General features: G+C 37.7%; 1 protein-coding gene across 8 annotated transcripts in view; it reads right to left on the reverse strand.

Annotated features, from left to right (window-relative positions):
* The window catches only part of LOC134665829 (3',5'-cyclic-AMP phosphodiesterase), a 614,694-nt gene that overhangs the window by 304,674 nt on the left and 282,153 nt on the right, over positions 1-27,867 (reverse strand). The window contains exon 2 of one of the 8 annotated variants that reach the window (XM_063522838.1): positions 13,731-13,988. The exons of the other annotated variants lie outside the window; for them this stretch is intronic. Within the exon in view, the coding sequence (XP_063378908.1) occupies positions 13,731-13,879 (149 nt within the window). The 5' untranslated portion in view covers positions 13,880-13,988. The remainder of the gene's footprint in view (positions 1-13,730; positions 13,989-27,867) is intronic. 8 annotated transcript variants of the gene reach the window in all.

Consider the following 27,867-nt stretch of genomic DNA (forward strand, 5'->3'; position numbering starts at 1 on the left):
CCTAACAGCTTCACTGACGTAGATATCAAGATAAAATTAAAATCCCTAAATAAACTTTCAAGAGCGGGTATCTCAAAAACTATTCATGATATCGAAAAACTTGACTGAATAAAACTTGTAACTAATTTTATCAGCTTTCGGTTTGTCTTAGTAGTCATGTCGCTAAGACGCAAAGTTTCCAAGATATCAATGAAAAACCGAAAAATTCGACCTTCTTTTTTTTTTTTTTTTTTTTTAATTTATTTACTCAATAAAAAATACACAGTAATCCATTACACATATTTTTTCGCCAAACTGCATGACAGTTTGTTGGCGAACGGTAGCACTCAACAATCTTCCTTAATCTACTGTGTAAGGTATAAGTAGGTACTATCGGCAATACACTTACCCGAGCAGTCGTTAGGCTTTATCTCCTTGCAACAAAGTTGTTCTTACCCCCCTCTACCCCCCAGCAGCGGGGCTACAGCCGGGGACTTTTGATATGTTCACTATTGTTCACCTCCTAACTAGTCCAAACAAAGTTACGGAGTCAAAAATTGTGTTCCTAGCATTTCCCTCTACAACGTTTTTTGAGCATTCATTTCCTGACCTAAATGGGTAGTGAAAACTTTATGGCTTAGTCGCACGTATTTGTCAGCTTGAATCCTGCTATAGTTCAAGTTCTAAGTAAACAAGCCTATTTTTAAATTAAGTATCATTCAGTTGTATGTCATGGTTGGATCAAGAAATCTACTCACGAACTGTAAGTCTAAACGATGTCCTAGTTATAAATATAATTTAACTATCCATATCTTTTTTTATATTTAGGGTATTTTTATTTTTTAAAACCATAAACATAATTAATAACCAACTTGCAATAAAAAGTAACCCAAAAATAAAACTAGGTATCTACAAAACTAAAACTAATACCTAAAAAAAAAATAACTTAATGTGGGTGACCTAGCCGAATATGTATATATTAGGCTAGATCACCTGGGGTTCGGATCTGGATCCGAACCCTGTGGAAGGGTTCCCATAAGGCTGGCTGCGTTCCCCCTTTGGATGGCTATGCCGATCCGTTAGGCGAGGAACGAGCCAGGCCTACGGTCACCGGTGACCTCAAATCTTTTTTTGAAAGCTGCCGAACTAGTTTATGGGCCCCTGGGCACCACGGTCCCAGAGTTTCGGCTGCAAATTATATCTAATCATTACAATTCGAGCCAAGAAATACTGCGTATGGTATTCTTTTATAGGTGTTAACCTTAAGGGGATATTCATTAGTTAACTTCTTACAGACGCTAATCTTTGATTCGGTCAAATTGTGTTTTTTGAAAAACTAATTATAGCCAGCATTCTATGAATGTAGTATGATACCTTTGGGTATGGTGCTTTACGCAGGCTAGCGTCCCGTCCCCTCCCCCTGACGCAACCCCCCCCCCCCTTTTAGCATAAATATGTCCCGGTTGGGAGTTTTTTTTGTTTTTTGGGGAAAGTATACAATATAGGAAAAAAGTGTCAATGAAAGAAATGTTCCCTATTAAATTCTAAACAAAAAAGGTTATATTCATTTTTTTGATACGACGCACCATATTCATGTTATAGCTAGATGAACTTCGACAAAATTTAACCGTTGAAAAACTTGCAGAAGATCAATATAACATAGTACGTGATAGGTAGTACTAAAAGAAATCATACAGGACAATAACCTTGCAAGTTTATTTTCCGTATAAGATTTTTTTCAGTACTATCACGTATCACGTACTAACTTATAATGAACTTCAACAAGTTAATACATGAATTTGGTGAGTCTTACTAAAAAGTTGTATATAACCTTTTTTGTTTAAAATTAATTAAGGATTATTTCTTACCTTGACACTTATTTCCTAACTCTAATACTTTTCTCAAAAATACAAAAAAACCGTAAACCGGGACATATTTCATGCTAAAAGGGGGGGTTGCGTCAGGGGGAGGGGGAGGGACGCTAGTGTGCGTAAAGCACCATACCCAAAGGTATCATACTACATTCATAGAATGCTGGCTATAATTAGTTTTTCTTGCCCATACATTAGAACATAATTTAACCGAATCATATATATGAAAGTGTACGCTTGCATTGGATAATACGACAAACAATAACATAATAACACGATACGTCTGCAAGCGATACTCCAATTATTTACGACACAACTACAAATTGCAGCACCTATCTGTTTTGTCAAAAGTTTTGTATTTAAAATGTCAATTCTTTGAAGTTCATGCTTGCTTCAATCATATTTTTTCCTGCAGCAATGAACCTTGCACAACCCGGTCTGGTAGACATCTATTATTAAATGAACTAGAAATTGATGTCAACCCACTACCAATCGATATATGCCAAGTTTTGCATAATAACTGAAAACTTTGAGTCAACAACCTTTTAAGTATAAAATATAAGACATACGAAAAAGTCCCACATTACGGTACCTATAATAGTTCTACGCTAAGTAGTTATAATAATGCGATATTATATTTAATATCGGAGTGTTTACGTACAAGACGGGAATAGATTGTGGCAGAGTTTCAAATATGTCGCACTGTCCCAAACTCCCAAAGCACGCAAGTGACGTACGAGTCAAATTATTCGCACCTGTATATAAAGAAACTTTACGAGTACTTGTGATTATAAAAGAAAAAACCGGTCAAGTGCGAGTCGGACTCGCGTTCCAAGGGTTCCGTACATAAGTCCGACTCACGCTTGACTGCACATTTCTAATAGGTTTTCCTGTATCTATAGGTAAAATACTATTTTAAGTATTTTTTTCAAAATTTTAGACCTAGTAGTTTCAGAGATGAAAGGGGGGTGGGGGAATGGTCGGACAGCCAGACAGACGCACGAGTGATCCTTCTTATAGGATTTTCTTATAGGTTTTTCCTTTGGAGGTAAAACGGAACCTAAAAACAAAAACAGTGGCTTGTGAAAGTTGCTAATCCGACAAGGAAAGAGATATAAAGTTTTTATATAAAGGTAATCACTGCTCTAGAGAGTATAGAGTATACAGACTCTACTTTACGAGCATTATTCGCAAAAATATTGTTCCAACGTATTTAATATTAAACAAACATACAAAATTTTAGCCGTTATGATTAACACGGACTTAAAGCTAAAAAAAATTGGGTAACCCTATAATAAAAGTAATTCGGCTATGAAGCTGTCATCTATGAAGGTAGATTTTATGAAGTATGGTAGATTAGCCAAGTAGTTGAAAATAACACCCTAATAATCACCTCTTCTTCTTCCTCGCGTTAACCCGGGGCATTTTGCCCCGGCTCCTGAGAATGATCTAAAAACATTAATGAATATGGACATGAATATGAATACTGTTTGTTTTTTTCTCTGGTATTGCTTTAATGGAGGGCATTATATTTTCACAAGCGCAATTAAAATTATGTATAGCTTTAAACGACGAAGCGGTAAGAGCTGGGATCCTCGTAGCAATCTATTTGTTACCGAGCTCGGGCGAGTGTTAGTCTCAAAGGAGACAGTATAACTGGGACCTGTGATGACGTACTCTTGCTATACATCACGAGGTCACGTTATGTTGGGTCCACTCTGAACTCAATCGCGCAACTATTAAGAGGAATAGAATGGTGGCCTGGAGTGTTAACCACTTTGCTGACTAACTAGACAGGAATAAAGCCTTTACAACAGGACTCAACTCGGCCTGCGTATAATTAATCAATTTAAAACGGAGTGTAGTCAAACAACAGAGTTCATGTATACGCCATTTCCGTTACTCGCTTCGTCGGAAACAGGATAAAAATTGGCCAAGAGCATGTCCGGATATGCTCAGTGTAGGGTTTCGTAGCTACCATTCTGTCAAATATACTCCACACTATTGGGACCAAAAAAAGACGTTTTGTATGGGACGCAAACATTTTTTTATAGTTTTTATTTTACCGGTCCGTCGCAATGCATGATGCATGATTAATGTATCCATGCCAAATTACAGCTTCCTAGCACTTAGCGATCACGGAGCAAAGCCTCGGACAGACAGACAGACAGACATAGCGAAACTAATAAGGGTTTCTAGGTGACTACAAAACCCTAAAAAGGAAATAATCGAAACGTATTTGAAAAACTGCAGCTGTCAAACTAATAATTTTTTAAACGACTAATTCTCTAACTATAAATGTTTTCTACCATCACGAGTTACATTTTATAGGTCAATGCAGAATCACAGTACGAACCTAATTAGAAGCCACCGTAGCTTACCTTTCATTACTGCTAATCCTCGTAACGAGCTTTTACACCGTTTCACAGTTTTCAGTAAATCACGATAATACCTCAATTTAACCTCATTCCTGAAACCGGGATCCCTTTGGCTGGCATATTTTATTCGTGCACTTAAATCGAATTGCGGGGGACCGGGAATAATTACAATTGGCAAGTGCGTTGTGGTTCGCGAAGAAACAGTTAACGCGCCTGCCTTGTAAATTTAATGACATTACTTTTTTATGGTTTTGGGAAGGGAAAACGGTTTATTTGAAATCCTTGTTGTTAATTAAATTAAACAAAACGCGCATCGCCCAATACCTTCTTATTCGAATTCATTTCAAGATTGCCAACCACGACAAATCAAACTTGAAACGGTAAAAACCATTTTAATGTTTTTACCGTTTCAAATTTATTAATTGTCCTGTATTTCATTTCATTGACGTTAAGTTATAGTTTGAAATTTTAAAATGAAGATAAATAAGCTGTCATTACTAATAACCGTAACATTGTAAACCACTGTAGATATTACAAAGACACAGGTAAAAAGATTATATATTTTTTTCCTATCACATATTTAAAATACCAAATACGATTTGTCAACCTCCTTCGAGTAACGTACGAGCGTACGACTGAGCTCATGATGCCACAAGTAATATTAAAAGCCAACAGAGGCGTCATTCATATCAAAACCGCTTCAAAAACCATTGAAAGCCGGGTTGCGAATGAAATTTACTTCTAAGGGCCACTTGCATCATCCCATTAACCCGAGGTTAAGCGGTTAAAAAACCGTTAAGTTAGTGTGAAATTGTACTGTTAACCTTGGCAACTCCAGGTTTAACCGGTTAACCCCGGGTTAGTGGAACGGTGCAAGCGGCGCCAAGGAATGAAATTCAGTTATTTAAGGTACCTAATGATGTAATAAACACCTCGATGAGATTATTATGTTGACTGCGTGTTACGTCAACATGTTTACAGTTGGGATTCATAATTAATAATGAAAGTATGGTTAATTAATTTGATTCAATGATGTAGTAATTGGAGCAACAATTAAGCTGAAAAATGTAGTACATGATAAAAAAAAAGTGATTCTTTTCTTTACCTTGTCGCAATATGTAAGTAGGTACATGACAATAATTATTCGTACATATCTAAACCAACCTATTTAAATTATCTATTAAAAATTTTGCTGGTCAGAAGCCTTGCTAATATTACCAGCTACTAGCTATTTGATACTGCTATGGTGATGATGATTAATGAAAATAAGACATGTTTTGGTGATTTTTTAAATCGTGTGAAAAAAAGCCCTTCAAGGTTTTGGTTGGAGTCTGCCCTTACAAATATGGGTAGTTTATTTTCCGTGTGATTTTTTTCATGAAAGTTGCCCTTGATTGAAATGGGTAAGCATTCAATATAATAACAACAATTTTGCGTTAGCCCCCTCATAATACATATAGTAAAAAGCAGGGGGAAATATAGTAAAACTACTCACTATTTCAGCCGAGAAAAACCGCCGGGATGGGCTCAAAAGCTAACGCGTATCTAATATTTATTCATAACATGGGGACAAACACAGACATCAAATAGTAAATTTTATTTTATTCTTTCGTTTATGGCACAATATAAAACAGGTTTTGTTCAGAAATGTATTTTTTTAATCTTGTTTTTTGCACTATTAATTTGATGATATACTTTTATTGTAAAGTTTAGGGTAAGTATAATGTATTAGGTATTATTCATGTATATATTATATAGTAATACAATAATTTGTTATGTTTATAACTTACATGTTTGGTATACCTGTTAATGTAAGTTGTCAATAAATAAATGATGATGATGATGATGATGATGATGATGATGATGAAAATTTATATGAGCCAAATTTCACTCCAACAAATTCAGCCGTTAGAGTCATTAAGTCATAACTAAATAAATAACAACAAAATTAAAGCATAAAGCTGAGTGTGATAATTATAATAATTTAATAACTAAACTACTTTTTGCTAAAATCACAAAATGTCGTTCTGAAGAACATCTCTAGCTTTGGCAGCAAAGTGTGAAAAGCTTTAAGCCTCCCGTTTTTCTTGCATCGTGTTATCTAGGGGCTTAGTGAGTCAAGTGACATTTATTTATTTATTTAATCCTTATTGCACAAAAGAAAAACCTTATAGTACAAAAGACGGCCTTAATGTCATAAGGCATTCAGACATTTGTTTAAATTCAACTTATTTAATACCGAAAATATTCAAAAGGGAGACCCGTTTATTTTAAGGACGATAGTTACACATTATATGCCCTACTCTCATGTCGGTTCTGTATATCAGGGTAAGAAAAGGGTAGAATAAATTACATTAATTATTACAAGACATGAAACATTTTGCTTTGTAACTTTTTTTGAGGTTCTTATACAGTAGACAAAAGGCATACCCCAATGCTATGTTTATTATTATTTAAATGTCAATGTCAGCAGGCAGTAAAACAATAAATATTCCTATACTAGTCTATAAGTCCAACTTTAGCCACTACAACTGTATTATCAAATTAGGACATATCTTAATTAAATTTAGTGGTATAAATTCAAAACCATATATAAATATGTAATTTAACGATCTGTCTCAATTCAAATATTTTTTATTAAGACCCAGGTATATACATATAATCTTTTCCTAGATTATCGTGCTCACACTATTAAGAAATCCACGTATCTATTCAAAATCACATAAATCGTGAAAATATCACGCTATACCTGACGCTGTATTAAGTTTCGTCGAAATAAACATTATGCTGTCAATAGCAATCATATGGCAACAGGCAACGAATGTTTGTGAACGGACAGCATCGATACAGTAATTGGCATCAAAGGGTCGTTTCCTATTCCAGAGATTGTTCAATTTCCTGCCGATCATATTTGCACGTCGCCTCTATACAACTGATGACTAAATACCTTTTCCTTATCGGTTAAATTGCGATGTCTTCTGGTGATTCCGATAAAAAAACATCCTATTCATTGTCTTTATGGTTTGATCTTAACTCTCAATTCTGTATAATTAATTCTGTCTTCAGCTAACTACTTAAATTCTTCCCGTTACCTCAAAAAAAAGTAAATATGTATTGACCCTTCGTTGCCTGGAAAAGTGAAACGCTCTCGGCATCCCATCTGCGATGCTACCTACTTAAATAATGCTTTGACTTGTTTGCGAGCTAAACATAATTTACGCTGCGCAACTCATATGATGTGAAAACACGCAGCTTCTTTAAAAGAAAAACCTTTATTTTTACAAGAAAGTAAGTAAGGTATCTAAATAACCTGAACCGCGGTAATGAAGCAATTTTAACGCTCTCCTGAGCCTAGTCGATAGTGGTGTATGTATTCGGTTGTAAATAAAACGAAGAACTACTCAATGAATATTTCAGATCGATGAACCTACCAAAGGAACTCTTTTCATCACTTAACTCAGTATTTGGCCAGATCGTGCATTCCTTAGGTTCTGTTTTATATAAAACCATTATGCTAAAGTAAATGCTGTATCACTAAGGCCCACTTGCACCATCGCACTAACCCGGGGTTAAGCGGTTTAACCGTCAACCCAGTGTCAAATTGTACTGGTAACCATGGTAACTCCAGGTTTAAGTGGTTAACTGCGGGTTAGTGGAATGGTGCAAGTGGGCCTAAGAAACTGCAGCGTTACGTGACTCTCGTGTCTCTTGTTTTCTAGTCACTAGAACAGCATGGGGAAAATATGAAATCTTTGTATTTGGCAAAGAAAGCACAGAGTATAATGGCAGGACTGAATAGCTTTTCCCTACAGTGTAATGTAAACACACAAGCACTCGTAGATTGTTGCAAACACTGTGGTTTGTGTTTCAACAACTGCAACGTTGTAGGGCACTAAAGTAGTTTCACGATTCCGTACTTCCCTTAACTTACATTCAAGTCTATCTTAGTTATCATGGATCACAATAGATTTATCAGTATGACATACCTACCTACTCGTAGTGATTGATCTAACATCCTACATTTAGAATTTGTTACAATTCATTTATTTTAACGCTATGGTTTTGCGTTTTAATGAATTGCAAATATCAATAAAATTATTTATTCCCTGAGAATCTCAACCCTAGTTGGTTCAAACTCATGTTGTAAATAGGTACATTGGATTGGTTAGGAAACTATATCCTTACCACGAGTTCGACACTGACATATTCGCGAGCGACTGCGTAAACTGTGTATAAAACATTGTTAACACGTTCGCGGACGCGGATTGCATAGCATCCGTTTTTGCACTACTCCTGGTGACGCGTATGCTATAGCATCCGTTATTCGTTTTAAATTTCTGCGTTGGAATGCTTATCAATCCGCTTTACCACAGTATAATATTATTCACCAACTTTTCCTCTACCAGTCACCAGAATCAAAGTTTGCATACTGCCATATTACATAGTTTTATCGAAGTTAAAAATTATCCTGTGACGTCTCCAATTGGGCCCCCCTTTCTGTGACGCACCTGTTATAGCATTCGTCTTTGTATGGGAGCTCCCTTAGTAGCCCGGCAGGTGCGTCTGGGAGTGGACACATGAAATTTGGGTGATTTTCGTGCGCGATAGCGATTTTGACGGATTTTTATAAAATCGTAATTAATGTTTTTCTTACAATTTCTTTAAGTTTTTCAATGTGTTTTAATAAACGAACATGTTTACTAGTGGTTTATTGTGCTACAATCAAATTTTGATAACAGTGAATGTGAAAAAGTGAGGCATGAATGTGTATACCTATCATTCAAGTAATTACGTTACTAGTCATAGTTTTGATGGTATATTTGTGAATTATAAGCCTGCTGGCGCTCGATGATCACCTCTTACAAGGTAAGAACCTTTATGACAAGTATTGTGGCATAATTCTTGTATATTTCACGCCTTATGTTTGGTGCAGATGCATTCGAAAAATAATATAAAGTTGGGTGAATCATCATCGCCTTACAGGAAAAGTGGTGGACGCTTTAAGTCCAGAACTTAACGCGGCGGTGCCTTACAGGGAACTCTAAAAGTGTAATGCGGACGAGATTGACGCTTTTGAGAAGTGGTGTTGACGTAAAATGCTGCGTATACCTTGAACAGCTAGAAAAACAAACCACTCTATTTTAGAGAGCTCAACATTGCCCTTTCGGCTCTCTGCAATATGCCATGAGTGGGCCTTTAGATTCTTCAGACATATGATGCGGTCTCCAACGCAGGATGTGTAGTATCACATAATTTTAGGTCGAATGAATGGCGAACGTGCTTGGAATGGGGCATGTATGAGATGGACACAATATGACAATGATAAGCAATGAGGGAACAAAACAGAAGTAGAAAAATGTTTGAAGACGCCAGCAATGAGTCTTTAGAGCAAAGATCTTGACTAGAGTCAAGATCTTCTGAACTTGATCGACCACGATGAATGAATGCTATAACATGCGATGTCATATAAGATCACATCTTGACTACGTCATGTGACAGACATGCTTATGCATCCGAATTGTAGAGCATTTGTTGTCATATAGCGTATAAAAAATATACTTCATATTGACGCGGATTGCATAGCATTCGCCTTGCATAGCATTACGCGTCATATACAAACCTAAAATATATATTTGCAGTGACAGGAATGCTATAACAGTCCCAAAATCTCCATACAAAATGTAGGTGTCCAAACGGTGTGACTGAGCGTCCGCGAACGTGTTAAGCATTTACAAGGAAATAGAACTAATTAATCTCAACAAGGCCTATCTTCTCTCTGGGTTAAAAGGTCAGCGCAAATTCCCAAACCCAACTTAAACATCGGCAAGAATATATTATAATTATAATACAAGTGATTTATATGTTATGAAAACATAACGAATTCAAATGTCAAGATGTGATGGAAAAAGAAAAAGAAAACTGTAGTTATGTATTACGGCGGCTACTAATGTACCATTAATATTTTCTACAAGATCGTCCTTTCGGTTGGTTGGTCATCAGACCGACAGAACCGACAGAACAACCGTCCACCTGACCAACCGACCGCAACAAGTAAAAACCGAGTCAAAATGAATAAATATCCTTTTTTTAAATCTATTTATAGTTTTATTATAACTATATATCTATAGTTTTATTCATAAAGGGCTGTACAAAAGTAAATTTACAAGATGACAAGCATACACATTAAAAACCTAATGTTGCTTGGAGCATCGTCCCCAGGACGCTTGTTGCGTTTCCCCGCTGTATTGCCAGACTTAGCCGCTGAGCAACATTATATAGTATATATTATATGGAACGTGTATATGCTAATGTTAGTTCATGTTTACAGTATAGTATTCCTCCTCACCCTCCGAACAGCCCCAACCCTGGATTACTCTCCTATTTAACTTAACTACCGCACATAACACATTTTCGGTGACATATGGAGAGTGTTTAAGCCTCCGTAATTAAGGCTTAATGAGATCACAGTCATATGAACAAACTGAATGTACTATTTTTAATTTTAAACATCTATGCGGCTAAGTTTCGGTAATAATGTTTTTACTTTTTAGTAATGAGATTTCTATTGAAAGGATTGTGTTTTGAATGAAATTAAAACAAATGTAAAAATATAAATGTGACAATATTATAGATGAATTTCTTACTGATAGTGTTTAAGGACTGCAACAAAAGTTCTATGGATTAACATTAGGTACGAGTAAATAGGATACATTGAGACCTTAGTATAGAAGAATCACACAGCCGCTGCGCCAGTATTTTCATGAATCTATCTGGCACAGCGGCAGTGACGTATGTAAGCCCAAAATTATACGAGAAAACCTATGCAAGCAAATTGGGTCATTTTCATTGGCCGGGTCAAGGCACATGTTATCTGCGATAACATTTCGATACCGTCCCGTCATCGGAGACGTTCGGGTGAAAGCATTCTACCAAACGAAGGCAAAAACAGCCCAAGACCGAGATCACGGCACAATAGGCGAGGTCATTCGGAATGAGCATTCACGTGGCCGCCATTGTTGTGCTAATGTTCAGGACGGGCCACTGTTTAAACGATGAGAGCCTCTCATGAATATTAACCGATATTGTCTTGGTGACTAGTCTGCGCTCTGCGCTGAAAACAATCCAGGTAGGTACAATGAACAACCGAAGATACGTCGCGTTGTACCAAGTGGGCTTTATTCGAGGAACTTAAGATTTACATCACGAATTTTCATCAAAATACTCGTATGTACCGCTTCCATCGGGTAAGCCCCACTTCGAGTCACGGAGTACCTACCCCTTGATGTCGAATATAATCCATAAAAATCGAATCCAGGGAAGATCGAACCAAGAACATTCGATCCCTGTAAAGACTTGCATTGATAACATCACGTAGCCTTTGGTATTGCCTGCCTTTCAGTATTGGGAAAATGAAATGAAATTTACAAAAGAATCCTTTGCTTTCAATAAGCAAATAATCAAAAGCAATACTAGTAACAAAAAGTATCGTTACTTTATTGTTAGTCCATTAAGGTTTAATATAAAACTACTCTTATGAATTTATGAGGAGGGATATGAACTTTTTGGCGTTCATTTAGTAGGTATTTAAAATATTTTACATAAATGAAATATACATACTATCGAATGAATAATAACTAATATACGATTCAATTTGGCGTGATGAGTGATAAATGAACGCAGACCTTTATTGCAACCACAGGATCTGTAAATCAAATTTATAGCGTGATAATATGAAAATAACACTGCCAAAGTGTTACTAATTTATTATAATTATAAGTTATAACCGAACAAGTGAACCTAGTGAAGACAGGTGGGTCAACAATTTGTTTATCCTCATGACGCGTGATGACTTTTCCTTATCCACGTAATTATACATAATTATACTGGGTGTCCGGTAATTAATGGATTACCTTCTAATCACCAACAGGGCATCTTAGGCTTGTTCAGAAAATAGACTCTAGTCTAGTCTAGCAAAAGTTTCATGGTTTTCGAGATAATGGAACTATTCTTTATTTTTTTAAATACTCCGCTTAAACCACCATCTAAGCCATATCTTTATTTGTAAAGATGTAAAAAGCATGTGTTATACTATTTTAGAATCAGTATTAGACACCTACTTGCACAATTTTTTAGAAAATTAGCAACTCTGTTGTTACAACAGAGTTGCTAATTTTATAAAAAAAATATGATTTTTTCTATCATACTGAGAGATGATGACAACTATGAGCTTGCAGTTAAAACTTAATACGGTATTTCGCTAAGCATAACGTCAGTTTTATTTCATTTATTACAATTATTACATTAAAATTTGTCACTTTATCATGTGGAAATGGAAACTTGTGCGTTCGACGACTTTGACGCTATGAGTTTTGTGACAGTCGCTATTAAGTACCAGTTAATGGAGAACAGTTTCCAACCAATATGTCCAATAATAATTTACTGTGCCAACTCTGTATTATGATAATGGCTTTCATATTTGGATTTGGCAAAGTCATATTTAGATTGATTGAAATTGCAATTTCTATCTGTGATCAATTTTGGTTAATGATAGAAGCTATTATAATTGAAATTATGGCGTCTGTTTATGAACATGACATTGCTTTACAATTCTATCACAATATTCATCAGTCTACAGGGCAATAAATGTCATTTTAAACAAGAGAAAAAAAAATCTATCACATTATGTACCTATGTATGGATTATAAAAACATGTTAACGTATCAATTTAAGAGGATTAAAAAAAACATAATATAACTACAGTTCGTTTTTTTAGCATTAGAAATAAGGTAAACAATCTTGATGAGTCTTTTAATTGAAAAACACATTTTAAAAATAAGTCATTTATATTCTTCTGCTTTCATAAGTAATAGTTTTTGAATTTTAAAAAGCGTTTTTCAATTAAAAGACATGTCAAGATCGCTTACCTTCTTCTTCTTCTTCTTCTTGTCCCCTTGACTGAGATATAATTAACGACACTTTGGATCCCAGATTGTTGACAGTGGGACGTGTCGAAAACATGATTTAATTAGGTTCTGCCATCTTGTCTAATCAAACGGGGGCTCCTGTGCTGGCCCCAGTGTTGGCCGAACGTTAATTACATTAACCATTAACCATTATAAATTGAACCGTAAACGGTAACGGACGGTTACAGTTTACGGTTCAATTTAAGTATAAAAGTTAATGGCTAACATTGCTTAATTGCATTAACGTTTCGGCTGGCCCCTATAGTTCAGTTCCCTTTGTAGTGCAAGTTCCCTTTACAAAATTCTAAACATAACTAAGCGACAAGAAAGTCTGTTTCTACCTTGATTCTTGATGAGCATGGTGCCAATAACTAGGGTGACTGCTATTAAGTACCTAGTTATTGGTCGCTACATAGTAATTGGCCGCTCTTAACAATAAGCCTTCCATTTATTTGTTTCTTTCTGATTTGTCAGGAAAGGCCAATAACTATAGCAGTTAGGTACCCTATTACAGAGGTACATTATTGTAAACCGCTTACCCGCATATCCATGAGTGCCGCCTCCTGGGGATGCTCGCGAGCGTGAGTGCGAACGGCGGCAGCGCGCTCGGCTCGTCGGGCTGTTCGTCGGCCGTCGGCGGCGCTCCGCTCACGCGCAGCTCGGGCACGCGCAGGTGCCTTCCGCTCATCACGATCCTTTACTCCTATCCTCTCCTTTAACTAACATGCCGCGTCTATCTTCGAATTTTTCCTTCTCTTTTTTGGATTATTTCTTCACCGTATAACGGATTTTTTTCACTATCTACCTAAAATTAAGTATTGTATCGTAAGTAAAACAAAGTCGTATCTTTGATGTAAAAGTGTGCTTTGTTTTACATGAGACACTTATCGAATCACAACTGGCTGAAACGCTTTGGCACTAAAATGCAATAAGGAAATTTAACATGTCTTGTGTTGATAGATACAAGTCAGGCGTGATGCAATCAAGTCATATGAATGGCTCGAAATGAGCGAAAACTGCGAGTATTGCTACATGCATTACTCTACAATATTATTCAAATTTTGCAATTAAATTATTACATTCACATTTAGATTGATTTCAGTTTTAGTTTAGTTGCATCTACAAAGCTGCGTTCTGCCAATTGTAATACAAGTTTCATTTAATTCATAAATATGCGTTGTTAGAAGCCAGTGTGTATGTTGCGCTTAGGTAAAGACATAAAATACATAAATATTAAAAAGGTAATGTCCAGTGCTTGATAAAATTAAAATTTCCCCTGCACCGGTACCTTTATTATTTGTTGACTAGGTAAACAGCAGAAGAGCGTAGCAGCAACACCAAGGTATGCGTATATGACGTTTTTATTTTAACAATAGTATTCGCATATTTAATGCAGGAAATGTAGATAAACCCCAAATACACAGGACAGGGGTGTAATCCTAACCTAACATATACGATACGAACACGGGCGGCGGACCAATTTAAGAACTATTTACGAGTCCTCTTAGTTTGTTAAGGATGTAGAGGTTAGATTACACTGGTTAGCTCAATAACTCAAGTCGCTCTAGCTCGTTCAACCAGTGGCTGTTACGTGTGCAGGTAGTCCGTCAATATACTTACCCATATTGACGGACGAGCGGCTTTGTTGGAGACTCGGGGAAGCCACATAGCTTTATCCGCTTACGGCTCGGTGTTAAATACGAAATATTCGTTAAACGATATTCACCTTGAAGGGCCACTATTAAGCTCTATAATCTGATTATATAAAGCGCTGAGCGCTGGTGGCCTAGCGGTAAGAGCGTGCGACTTTCAATCCGGAGGTCGCGGGTTCAAACCCCGGCTCGTACCAATGAGTTTTTCGGAACTTATGTACGAATTATCATTTGATATTTGCCAGTCGCTTTTCGGTGAAGGAAAACATCGTGAGGAAACCGGACTAATCCCAATAAGGCCTAGTTTCCCCTCTGGGTTGGAAGGTCAGATGGCAGTCGCTTTCGTAAAAACTAGTGCCTACGTCAAATCATGGGATTAGTTGTCAAGCGGACCCCAGGCTCCCATGAGCCGTGGCAAAATGCCGGGATAACGCCTGCCGGGATAACGCCAGGAAGAAGGAGGAGAATCTTATTATATAAACGTACATACAAGCTGATGGGCGAACAAAGGTCAATGGTAAACATAATTCGTATAAACACCAACAGCTAAAGTTCACTTCGTCGTTCAAACCTTCTCATTGTTGATCTTGAAAGATTATTTTTATATTTAGAAAATAAATAGGTTACAGCTTTTAATCACTTCATAAATATTAATAATACAACCAACAACGTTCTTATAATTTTCTGCAAAAATACCTAGTCATGACTTACAACATGAGTAAAATAAATTTATTTATTTGATACATCATAAAGCCACACATTTTTTTTTTCAAACTATAACAATAAATTTAAAGGCTTATTAGACATGATAATTGCTGTGGTAGAATTCACAAAGTTAATTGGGTCACAAAAAAAGAATTGAAGCGTGAAACGGAAAAGGAAAACCATCACAGGCAATAACGTTTTTTGATTCGACCGTAACAACTGTCCCATCTGTTGGCTGTCTGCCTAAATCTGCGCGACCCTGCCCTCAAGGTTGGTATATTTCACCTCTTAGCTCCGAAGCTTATTTCGACTAATTACGTAAAAAGAAATCTTCCCAGCATTATTAGTGTGCCAATCGTTGTTTGATTAGATCTAGTTTTTCTAGTCCTCTGTTGATTTAAAGAACTTAAATATTGACACGTTATTTAGACTGGTAGCCGAACGTTTATCTTCATTATTATAGAAGGTGTGTGTTGTTTATCTAGTGTAGAGTACCTAACATTATTCTGCTTAACAATGGCGTGTGTCAATTGGGAAGAACAAACAGTTATCAGTTATATTAAGTCCTTTGTAAATCGGCAACTGGACGTTCCGGTTTTTCGGACATTTTGTTGCAAAATAGGCGCTTAGAATCTGTTCGAGTCTTTATAAGCACTTAACAAAATTGGATAGAAGGTACGTATTGATATTCCTTTACCAAATATGGCACATGTAATGAGACCTAAATACCTATCAACAACGGAATCATTGTTTTAAGCCAAATGATCCCATAAGACGGAACACTAAACACAAATCCAATACTTTTAAGATAATTGGTTAAGAATAATATTGATACTAGTGAAAGCATGTCAACCACGGAACATCAACATCAATCACTACTAGTAGCTATCCATCGTCTGCGTCGATTCATGGACACAAATATATTGATAACTAAACGTCATGTTCGATATGCGGTCACAGGAAAACCGTAAGGCCATGACCGTGAAGGACGTAGCTTACGATAAGTTATTGTGCTGCGTCGTCAGGGGAAGGTGAAGAGGCAATAAGGCTTGGAGGGTAAGCATGTATTGCGATTAATCGGCGATCTCGACCTTTGCGTGCGCGAAGCGCCTGACTAGCTCGCGGCACGCACACCGCCAAAGCTATTTGCCGTTCATAATCGGCAGGCGTTTAACTTTATACCGTACAAACAAGACCTAAGGTACATTTTGGTTAAATTATGCCAGGAAATATAATTCAGAGTCAATAAACTGTCACGTATATTTGTGAAAATGGTGATGATGTACGATAAGAATTGTTTAGTTGATCTCCATTTTAGTTGAATTGCAAAGTTGCGTTGAGAATATCATTTCATTTTTTAACAATTCATATCCCGCCGTTTTATAACCATAAGTTATTTCAAGGGGAATAAAAACTTTTATGATTCCCAAGGATACAAATAAATAAAATATTGAAATATATTTCACTGCGAGTTAACATTACCACATGCACCTTTTATCTTTTTAGGTACCTGCGTGAGCTTGTGTTTAGTTAATTTTATATTTAAACACACGATAAATTTAAACCCAAATAAAACCAGTATGGCTTTATAAATATAACGCAGTTATTCTCAATGATTATAAAGGCGCCTTGGAAATAAACGGGCTAATGAAAATATAAACAAAGGCTCGTCACAAATGGATCGCCTAAATAAGGCGCATAGGAATGAATGAACTCTGTAACAATGAACAATAATACTCATATCAAATGTGCCTATTCATAATAATGAATTGCTGGAGCAATAAAACATACTGCCTGCAGTTGGAGATTCGAGCACAGAGCAAAGGAAAATTCTAACCAAACGAAACTGGGGAATGTTTGCTATTGCAGCATGTGTCGAAGCTTCCATATCATGGCGCTTCAGGCAAATTAACACAGGGTTAATAAACTAAGTAAATTATAATGAACTCTTATTTTTGTTAGCAAAATAGTCCCTAATATTTCACTTATTGTCATTCAAAACTAGATTTACAATGTAACTATCTATTATATATTGAGTATATATGTCATCCCCACTTGGCATTAATTTTAAAACAACATTGTATTTTTCTAAGGTGCCAAAATTATTTGCACTACAGTATATAGTAGTATAAAATATTATTCAGTAGTGTAGTATAGTTATTTGTAGAGCCATAAGAGCTCACATATTTTTGCGGCCTTCGCAGAGTAACATAGATATTATTGAAGGTGATTGTATTCGTTTAGTTAGCCACCGAATTAGAACACTAGTGTGACCTAGTACGTATTGTTATCGTACAAAATATAGATAAAGCATCCAAAAATACTAACACACTACTTAACATCCTGTCAATTAGATAAGGACTCCTAAATAGGACATCAAGTTACACAAAGCGTGACGCGCCTTGATTAAATTAAACTAAATACCCTACGCGTAAATGATAATAGACCAAGAGCTTGCTCCAGGAAAAGGTTTATACATGTAATTAAAAGAGTATTGAAACCCCTCTTGGGTATACATCTTCTGTGCTATATTTACCTATTGTTCCGGATTAAACAACTCCTGACAGCATTTCAAAGTACCAGGTCAGCAAAGAGCTTGTAAAATAGATTGAAAGAAACAATAGCCTCCTAGCCTGTAAACCATAAAGAGGAATCGATAAATCACATATGACACAAACTAAGCCGCACATCTAAGTACCTAAGGTCACGTCTGAAAATAGAGATACCGACAACGAAGTGCCAAAAATATATATATTCAGATACACCTTAATGTAAGGTCGTGTACACATATTTTAGAGACTTTGTTCGTATCGATATTTATAGACGTGACTATACGTACATCGGCTGATCAAACTATACTCAAGCCTTTATTCTGATTTTGCCGTAGTGGCGTAAAAAATTGCTCAGACTTTATTAAGTGACCATTTTCAATTGATTTTAAGATACCTTTGTCAACCCGTCACCCAGTTCACACCAATAAACAGCTACTAAAGACTTGGATCACCAGAATTCTGACAATAAGGATAACATGTCACTTAAGTAGGTATCTAAAGAACTTTGATAGGTAGTCCTATGAATTGTATACTGTTTCAGAGTACTAGCTCTTAGACTATTAAACGCACGTTCCTAATTTGCTAGATGTGTCTGGTGATTATAACTACTACAGTGACAGACCATAAGCGGAACAGGTGGTCCATTATATGGGTAAAATATTTTATGAACATGTACAATAAAAGTTCAACTAGGAAAGAAATAACTTACTATTAACCATAATAAAATGGACTTCTTATGTTCACGAAACGTGAAGAACAGGCGATGATTAAAGATATGTATAAAAGTGATAAATATTTGAATACTACTGACTTGTACAAAACATTAACTGCAGACACATGACTCATGTAAACGTAAGCCCTAAAAACCTACTTATATCCATTTTTAGCATCGCTCAAAGGTTTTAATAAACAAACAATTATTTCTGTTACATAAACAAATTATGAAATTACGTACAAATACGCTTCATTAAAACTGTATGTTGCTCTCACAAATGGGCGATAAAAAAAGCTAACTGGCCCATGCGAAGGAACATACCAATGTATGTTCATTGAATAATTAAAAATATTGCATATAACTAAATACATTTTATACCGTTAATGCAACTGAACGTAATTACTTTTAGCTCATATAACCAACTTTAGGGAGCAATGTTAATCTGGTAGGTACAAGATCTGATAAAATTTCATTTATCGGTATTTATTGATATTGGTTTTTCAAACTCGTTAAAAATAAACAAAATCCAATACACCATAGCAGGTACAATAAAAAATAATAATGCAGGGATCGAAGTTTCGACGATATAGGAACTACAAATATCCAGAGGGCCTACCGCGAACCACGTTCGACGTGTTGCCTCCCTGTCACACTTACGGACGAATTTACAAGTGCAATGGAGAGGCAACACGTCGAACACTTTTTTTTTCTTTTTCTTTTTTTTTTCTTTTTTTTTTTTGACAGCTGTCGCTAACGCGCACGTATTAGCTCTGTAAACTTTGCTATTTTAAAATGCAAAATAAACAAATTCAGTGCCGGGAAATAGCTAAGTCTATTGAGAAACTTCTAAATCTTATGTGACAATGTTGTCCTTAATTTTATATTTATACAAAGTGCAAAACTATGAATAGAAAAAATGTAACAACGTTGTGCAAAAATCTGTGTAAAAGTAAACATTAACTGCAGTGTAAGAACAAATATATAGGGAAACAACTTTTGGAAGTACAAAAAGTGTAGTGCACTACTAGTAGTACTAGTTTACGGCAAGTAATCAAAGAAATTACTAAAACTCAGATTCAGTGTTAGTGTGTGCTCTTTTTTTTTTTCTATTGAGGGTAGACGTGCGCGCCGCGCCGGCGCCGCCGCGCCGCGCCGCTATTCATACGCGCCGCCGCCGCCGGCTGATCCACTCGGCGCGCCGGTGCACGGCCATATATATGAATTTTTCTCCAATATGCTCGGAAATGTTCACCTTACTGTGGCAAAAATAGTACGGGAAGTTCTTCGTTAATGTCAAACTCTAACTAAAAAACATCAAACTATCGCTGTCCTGTTCTAGCGGACGGGAAGTAAAAAAACACTACAGTAATAACTTATTACTGTAGTGTTTTTTACTTTTTAATAATAAAAAACGCAAACAGCCAATTATTATTGCCGCGAGCCGCTTCTACACGACCCGATCAGCTATCATTTCACGTGTATGATCGTGCGAATACTGCTTAATAAAATCAAAGATTATTTTTATATTTTTTTTAAATCTCATCCGTGTTCATAAAGCTTACATAGTTTGTCAAAGGACTTTCTCATTTCAAACATAGACAAAGAGAATCATACTATCTTTGTCTTACACTAGTACTAGCACCCAAAAGAAAAGGATGGGTGTAGTTTTCCTGGTTCTTACTGACTGAAAAGTTGGTTTGACAAACTATATTGCGCAATTATATTGAATGAACGAATATTGAATGGTACTGAATGGCAGAATAAGTTTGTGCCTTTAACTTTTAAAAATTAATTAAAGAGGGAAATTGTTTTTGACATTTTGGATGTGAAGGTTTGATTTGAGTGATGCTTGATGCTTAAATAATAATTATTTTAGCTTATTTCCTCGCATGTTTGGAGAAAAGCACTATATATGCCTCGGCAGGAATAGCAATTCGTGGATTCGTCTTCTTTGTCGGACTCCGCTTCGCGTCGTCCGACAAAATCGAAACTCATCCACGAATTGCCCTTTCCCGGCCTCTGCAATAATGTACTATTCTCAAAAATGGACGGCAAAGTCCGCTTTGCCGTCTAAAAAATAGGTCGCGAAGCGCGGAGTTTATGGTCAGTCAAAAATTAAAAAGTTAAAAACATTGCAGTCTCGATTTTGGGACTGCAATGTTGCATACAAATTCCATTATTTGTCGAGTTCCAAACTTTTTAAAAGTTCAAATGACCATATCAAATGATGGCACAGGCCCATTAAACAGCCAAACAGATGATTAGTACCGCGACTATTTAGCTGTCTCAAATAGGTTGGAGCATTTTCGGCAGAAAAATACACGTCTATTTTTTTTTTATAAAAAGGCAGCAAAGGCTTTTCTCTGTGAAAATATATACGTAAGAACGTTGCTTTTGTAAAATATTTGTATGATATTTATGTTTCTTGCACCATTTTTGAGAAAAGCACTATATATGACTCGTCTGGAAGGCTACTTGCTGGCTTCGGATTCAAATAAACGGACTCCCAAGGTCGTCCGTTTAAAACGAATCCTCAGCCTGCAAGTAGCTACTTTCGAGCCTCGACAATAATGTACTATTTCTCAAAAATGGACGGCAAAGTCGACTTTGCCGTCTAAAAAATAGGTCGCGTAGCGCGTAGTTTATGGTCAGTCAAAAATTAAAAAGTTAAAAACATTGCAGTCTCGATTTTGGGACTGCAACGTTGCATACAAATTCCATTATTTGTCGAGTTCCAAACCTTTTAAAAGTTGAAATGGCCATAACAAATGAAGGCACAGGCCCATTAAACAGCCAAACAGATGATTAGTACCGCGACTATTTAGCTGTCTCAAATAGGTTGGCGTATTTTTGGCAGATACACTTCTATTTTTTTATAAAAAATAAATAAAAAGGCGGCAAGGGCTTTTTTCTGTGAAAATATATACGTAATAATGTTGCTTTTGTAAAATATTTCTATGATAATTATATTTCTTGCACCATTTTTGAGAAAAGCTAAGAAAAGAAGAAAAGCTATATATGACTCGGCTGGTAGGCTACTTGCTGGCTTCGGATTCAATTAAGCGGACTCCCAAGGTCGTCCGTTAAAAACAAATCCTCAGCCTGCAAGTGGCTTCTTCCGCCTCGACAATAATGTACTATTTTTATGGCAAATCTAATGAGATCCTAACGATTTTAATGCCTGAACAAACGTGAACTAACGTCGCCCGATGACTTCACATAGTTAATTTGGCTGAAGGTGGGGTGGTTAGCGTGAAGACAGCCACCCCACTTTAAAAAAATTAAAAAAAATTAAGGATTCGGGGCCCTAACGATTCTAATGCCTGAACAATCATGAAATTCATGAACAAACGAATATTTATCTTGCTATCTAGACCAAAAAACTTACAAAAAGTGGTTTGGGGTGGCTAGCGTGAACACAGCCACCCCCTTTTGTTTAAAAAAAAATTTATGTTAGAATCGGGGATATGTACAAGAACACAGTGAGCGTAAGTATAATGCTAGTGAAAAACTATACATAGTTAATTTTTGCAGTTTTAGTAGGTAATATCTAAATGAAAAAAATTGCTCCACGCCGGCGCCGCCGCGCCGCGCCGACCAAAAAAGCCGGCGCGCCGCCGCCGGCAAATTTTAGGTCGGCGCGCACGTCTAATTGAGGGTGATCTCTAAAACTTTATTTGTTCAAACCGCTAACGGGTGTGTTTGTTAATGAAACTGGACTAACATAGATCCTAAATTCGTCGCACCACGTATAAGCTTCTGTAGTCTAGTGGCACAAGTGCATATTTTTGAATCACTCTTTCACCGACGTCCGGAGTTCGATCCCCAGTGGCCGAGTGACTTTTTGTGTTTTCATTTTGTTTTTTATTTTTATTTTTTTTGTTTTTCTTCTGCATTTCTTTATATTTAAAACGGAAGACAAGGCCTAATCCGTCTTTTCTACTAAAACAAAAAACAAAAATGGCTCCGATTCACATATGCGCTCGATGCACGAAGAGAATTCAAGACAAACACTTCTTGACGTGTTCCTGCTGCAAAAAAAGTTATGACCTTCAGTGCTGTAATGCGGAAAAGCGTTATAATCTTATGGATAAAGAACGGAAGCAATCTTGGAAGTGTACAAATTGCATAAGAGCAAAAGTTTACAAGGGGAGAACAAACACGCCTAACGTCCAGAAGAAAAGAGTTCATACAGCTATATTGGCATCTCTTCCTCAGCGAGTATGCGCCCACTGTCATATTGGCATCTACACCAAAGGAAACCACTGAGTGTAAAAGTAAAGAAGAATTGGTGCAAGAGCAGATTGCGTCTCCTGAGCGTAATATGATACAAGATCTAGTAAAAAAAGTGGCTCCCGAAAATGACCAGATAAAAGTATCTCCTGGAGTGCCACTATTAACATCACCGACGTCTGCAGAACAGGCCACATCGGAGACAGCGAATCTCGCAATAAAATCAAATCACCCTGCGTCACATGATAGGGCCACTGATGCATCCTCTGACAAGGTCGACCTGTCAATGGATAGTATAAATCTTACACCTAACTCTATCACGAATACTCAACATGCTCTACTACCTCCGGTATCTCCTGACAACGCAGAGCTGCCGCGTACAAAACCCACTATTTCACCGGACAGGATCACAATTAGAAGGAAAAAATTGGAAGCTAAGAAATCTACTGATAATGATGATTTGAAAGAGGATAGCATGTGTTTACCGGGCAATATCACAACACCTCAATATAATGTTCCAGTACATAATTCCTTTGACTCCCTCTCTCAGGAAGACTCCTTTGACTGTTCCCTCGAAGAAAATCACACTACACTAAACAACAGCTGTCCTTATATATCAATGAATGGATCTGGACAAGTTCAAGGACCGTCTCGTGAGGTCAGCGTCACTAGTCTTCCTAACCTGGATTCGCAGGTGCAAAATGTTGTAGTATATGACCTGAAGCAACAGATTCAAAAGCTTAAAAATCAACTTCTAAGCGCGGACAATGAAATCCAAAAACTTCTTAGTGAAAATTTCGAGCTGCAAGATACATTAAGAGTGCTATTACATTTCGGGGTTGAGCGAGTTTAGGTATTTTACGCGCTGCGGCAGGCCGTGCGAGCTCAGTATTCCGATCCCTTCTACCACACTCGCACTACAATGATGGATTAAACATTCTTGATCCTTCGCGAAGCATATTGAAATCAACCATAACAACACTAACTGGACTTAACTTATAAAGTCCTAAAACTGTTATTTGGTAAGTACGAAAATACTAAATGCAGTGCAAATGTACATAGGGGCTGTTCATAAATTACGTCATCTATTTTTGACCCCCCATCCCTCAAATCATCCAACAATCATGCTTCGGATGACTCTGTTTCCTCCTACGTCATGCTACCATCATCCGATGTCCAGACCCCCTCCCCCCCCTCCTCCCATTTGAAACGACGTAATTTATGAATAGCCCCATACTCGTACTTATGAACGTATATAACTCGAAAGAAATTATAGGTACTCGCTTATTTACAAGAAACAAGTTACAAGAAACTGAAGATACACAAGGTCTGATGATGGAGCTGGAAGGTGGCCACAAGTACCAGTCTATCATGTAACTAAACCACTTCGTGTTTGGGCTCGTTTGATTCATCTCAACAAGATCTTTAACATTGAAGATACACAGGGTCTGATGATGGAGCTGGAAGGTGGCCACGGGTACCAGTCTCTCATGTAACTAAACAATTTCGTGTTTGGGCTCGTTTGATTCGTCTCAACAAGATCTTTGACACAAGACAGTACTCAGAGTCTGATGATGGAGCTGGAAGTTGGCTACCGGTACCAATCAACCATGCAACTAAACCACTTCATGTTTAGGCTCGTTTGACTAGTCTCAACAAGATCTTTGACACTAGGTGATACTCAGAGTCTGATGATGGAGCTGGAAGGTGGTCACCGGTACCAATCAACCATGCAACTAAACCACTTCATATTTAGGCTCGTTTGACTAGTCTCAACAAGATCTTTGACACTAGGTGATACTCAGAGTCTGATGATGGAGCCGGAAGGTGGTCACCGGTACCAATCAACCATGCAACTAAACCACTTCGTGTTTAGGCTCGTTTGATTAGTCTCAACAAGATCTTTGACACTAGGTGATACTCAGAGTCTGATGATGGAGCTGGAAGGTGGTCACCGGTACCAATCAACCATGCAAATAAACGACTTCGTGTTTAGGCTCGTTTGATTCGTCTCAACAAGATCTTTGACACTAGGTGATAAACCAAACACGAAGCCCAAACACGAAGTGGTTCAGTTATGTGATAGACTGGTACCCGTCGCCACCTTCGAGCTCCATCATCAGACCCTGAGTAGTATCTTGTGTCAAAGATCTTGTTGCGACGAATCAAACGAGCCCAAACACGAAGTGGTTCAGTTACATAGTAGACTGGGACCCGTGGCCACTGTCCAGCTCCATCATCAGACCCTAAGTACTAACTTGTGTCCAAGGTCTTGTTGAGACGAATCAAACGAGCCCAAACATGAAGTGGTTCAGTTACATGATAGCAGTGTTGGCAAAAAATCAATTCGAATTGACGATTGACGATTGAGAATTGACCGATCAATTCGAATTGACGATTGACGAAACTAATTCTAAATCTACTGATTGAAGATTGACGATTACTAATCGTTAATTCGAATTGATCGGTCAATCCTCAATCGTCTTCTGTCCTCATGATACTGTTACATGATAGACTGGTACCCGTGGCCACCTTTCAGCTCCATAATCAAACCTTGTGTATCTTCAGTGTCAAAGATCTTGTTGAGACTAATCAAACGAGCCCAAACACGAAGTGGTTTAGTTGCATGGTTGATTGGTACCGGTGACCACCTTCCGGCTCCATCATCAGACCCTGAGTACTATCTTGTGTCAAAGATCTTGTTGAGACGAATCAAACGAGCCCAAACACGAAGGGGTTTCGTTGCACGGTTGATTGGTACCAGTGACCACCTTCCGGCTCCATCATCAGACCCTGAGTACTATCTTGTTGAGACGAATAAAACGAGCCTAAACACGAAGAGGTTTAGTTGCATGGTTGATTGGTACCGGTGACCACCTTCCGGCTCCATCATCAGACCCTGAGTACTATCTTGTGTCAAAGATCTTGTTGAGACGAATCAAACGAGCCCAAACACGAAGTGGTTTAGTTGCATGGTTGATTGGTACCGGTGACCACCTTCCGGCTCCATCATCAGGCCCTGAGTACTATCTTGTATCAAAGATCTTGTTGAGACGAATAAAACGAGCCTAAACACGAAGTGGTTTAGTTACATGGTTGATTGGTACCGGTGACCACCTTCCGGCTCCATCATCAGACCCTGAGTACTATCTTGTGTCAAAGATCTTGTTGAGACGAATCAAACGAGCCCAAACACGAAGTGGTTTAGTTGCATGGTTGATTGGTACCGGTGACCACCTTCCGGCTCCATCATCAGACCCTGAGTACTATCTTGTGTCAAAGATCTTGTTGAGACGAATAAAACGAGCCTAAACACGAAGTGGTTTAGTTGCATGATTGATTGGTACCGGTGACCACCTTCCGGCTCCATCATCAGACCCTGAGTACTATCTTAAGTCAAAGATCTTGTTGAGCCGAATCAAACGAGCCCAAACACGAAATGGTTTAGTTGCATGGTTGATTATTACCGGTGACCACCTTCCGGCTCCATCATCAGACCCTGAGAACTATCTTGTGTCAAAGATCTTGTTGAGACGAATCAAACGAGCCCAAACACGAAGTGGTTTAGTTGCATGGTTGATTGGTACCGGTGACCACCTTCCGGCTCCATCATCAGACCCTGAGTACTATCTTGTGTCAAAGATCTTGTTGAGACGAATAAAACGAGCCTAAACACGAAGTGGTTTAGTTGCATGGTTGATTGGTACCGGTGACCACCTTCCGGCTCCATCATCAGACCCTGAGTACTATCTTGTGTCAAAGATCTTGTTGAGACGAATCAAACGAGCCCAAACACGAAGTGGTTTAGTTGCATGGTTGATTGGTACCGGTGACCACCTTCCGGCTCCATCATCAGACCCTGAGTACTATCTTGTGTCAAAGATCTTGTTGAGACGAATAAAACGAGCCTAAACACGAAGTGGTTTAGTTGCATGGTTGATTGGTACCGGTGACCACCTTCCGGCTCCATCATCAGACCCTGAGTACTATCTTGTGTCAAAGATCTTGTTGAGACGAATCAAACGAGCCCAAACACGAAGTGGTTTAGTTGCATGGTTGATTGGTACCGGTGACCACCTTCCGGCTCCATCATCAGACCCTGAGTACTATCTTGTGTCAAAGATCTTGTTGAGACGAATAAAACGAGCCTAAACACGAAGTGGTTTAGTTGCATGGTTGATTGGTACTGGTGACCACCTTCCGGCTCCATCATCAGACCCTGAGTACTATCTTAAGTCAAAGATCTTGTTGAGCCGAATCAAACGAGCCCAAACACGAAATGGTTTAGTTGCATGGTTGATTAGTACCGGTGACCACCTTCCGGCTCCATCATCAGACCCTGAGAACTATGTTGTGTCAAAGATCTTGTTAAGACGAATAAAACGAGCCTAAACACGAAGTGGTTTAGTTGCATGGTTGATTGGTACCGGTGACCACCTTCCGGCTCCATCATCAGACCCTGAGTACTATCTTGTGTCAAAGATCTTGTTGAGACGAATCAAACGAGCCCAAACACGAAGTGGTTTAGTTGCATGGTTGACTGGTACTGGTGACCACCTTCCGGCTCCATCATCAGACCCTGAGTACTATCTTAAGTCAAAGATCTTGTTGAGCCGAATCAAACGTGCCCAAACACGAAGTGGTTTAGTTGCATGGTTGATTGGTACCGGTGACCACCTTCCGGCTCCATCATCAGACCCTGAGTACTATCTTGAGTCAAATAAATACATATAGAATGTCAGGTCGTTTCAAATATTTTTAATCTTGTCCGGTAGTTTATTAAACTGTACCATTATAAATTATAATACTATAAAAACAG

This window comes from Cydia fagiglandana, chromosome 7 (genome assembly GCF_963556715.1).
Source record: "Cydia fagiglandana chromosome 7, ilCydFagi1.1, whole genome shotgun sequence".
NCBI lineage: Eukaryota > Metazoa > Arthropoda > Insecta > Lepidoptera > Tortricidae > Cydia > Cydia fagiglandana.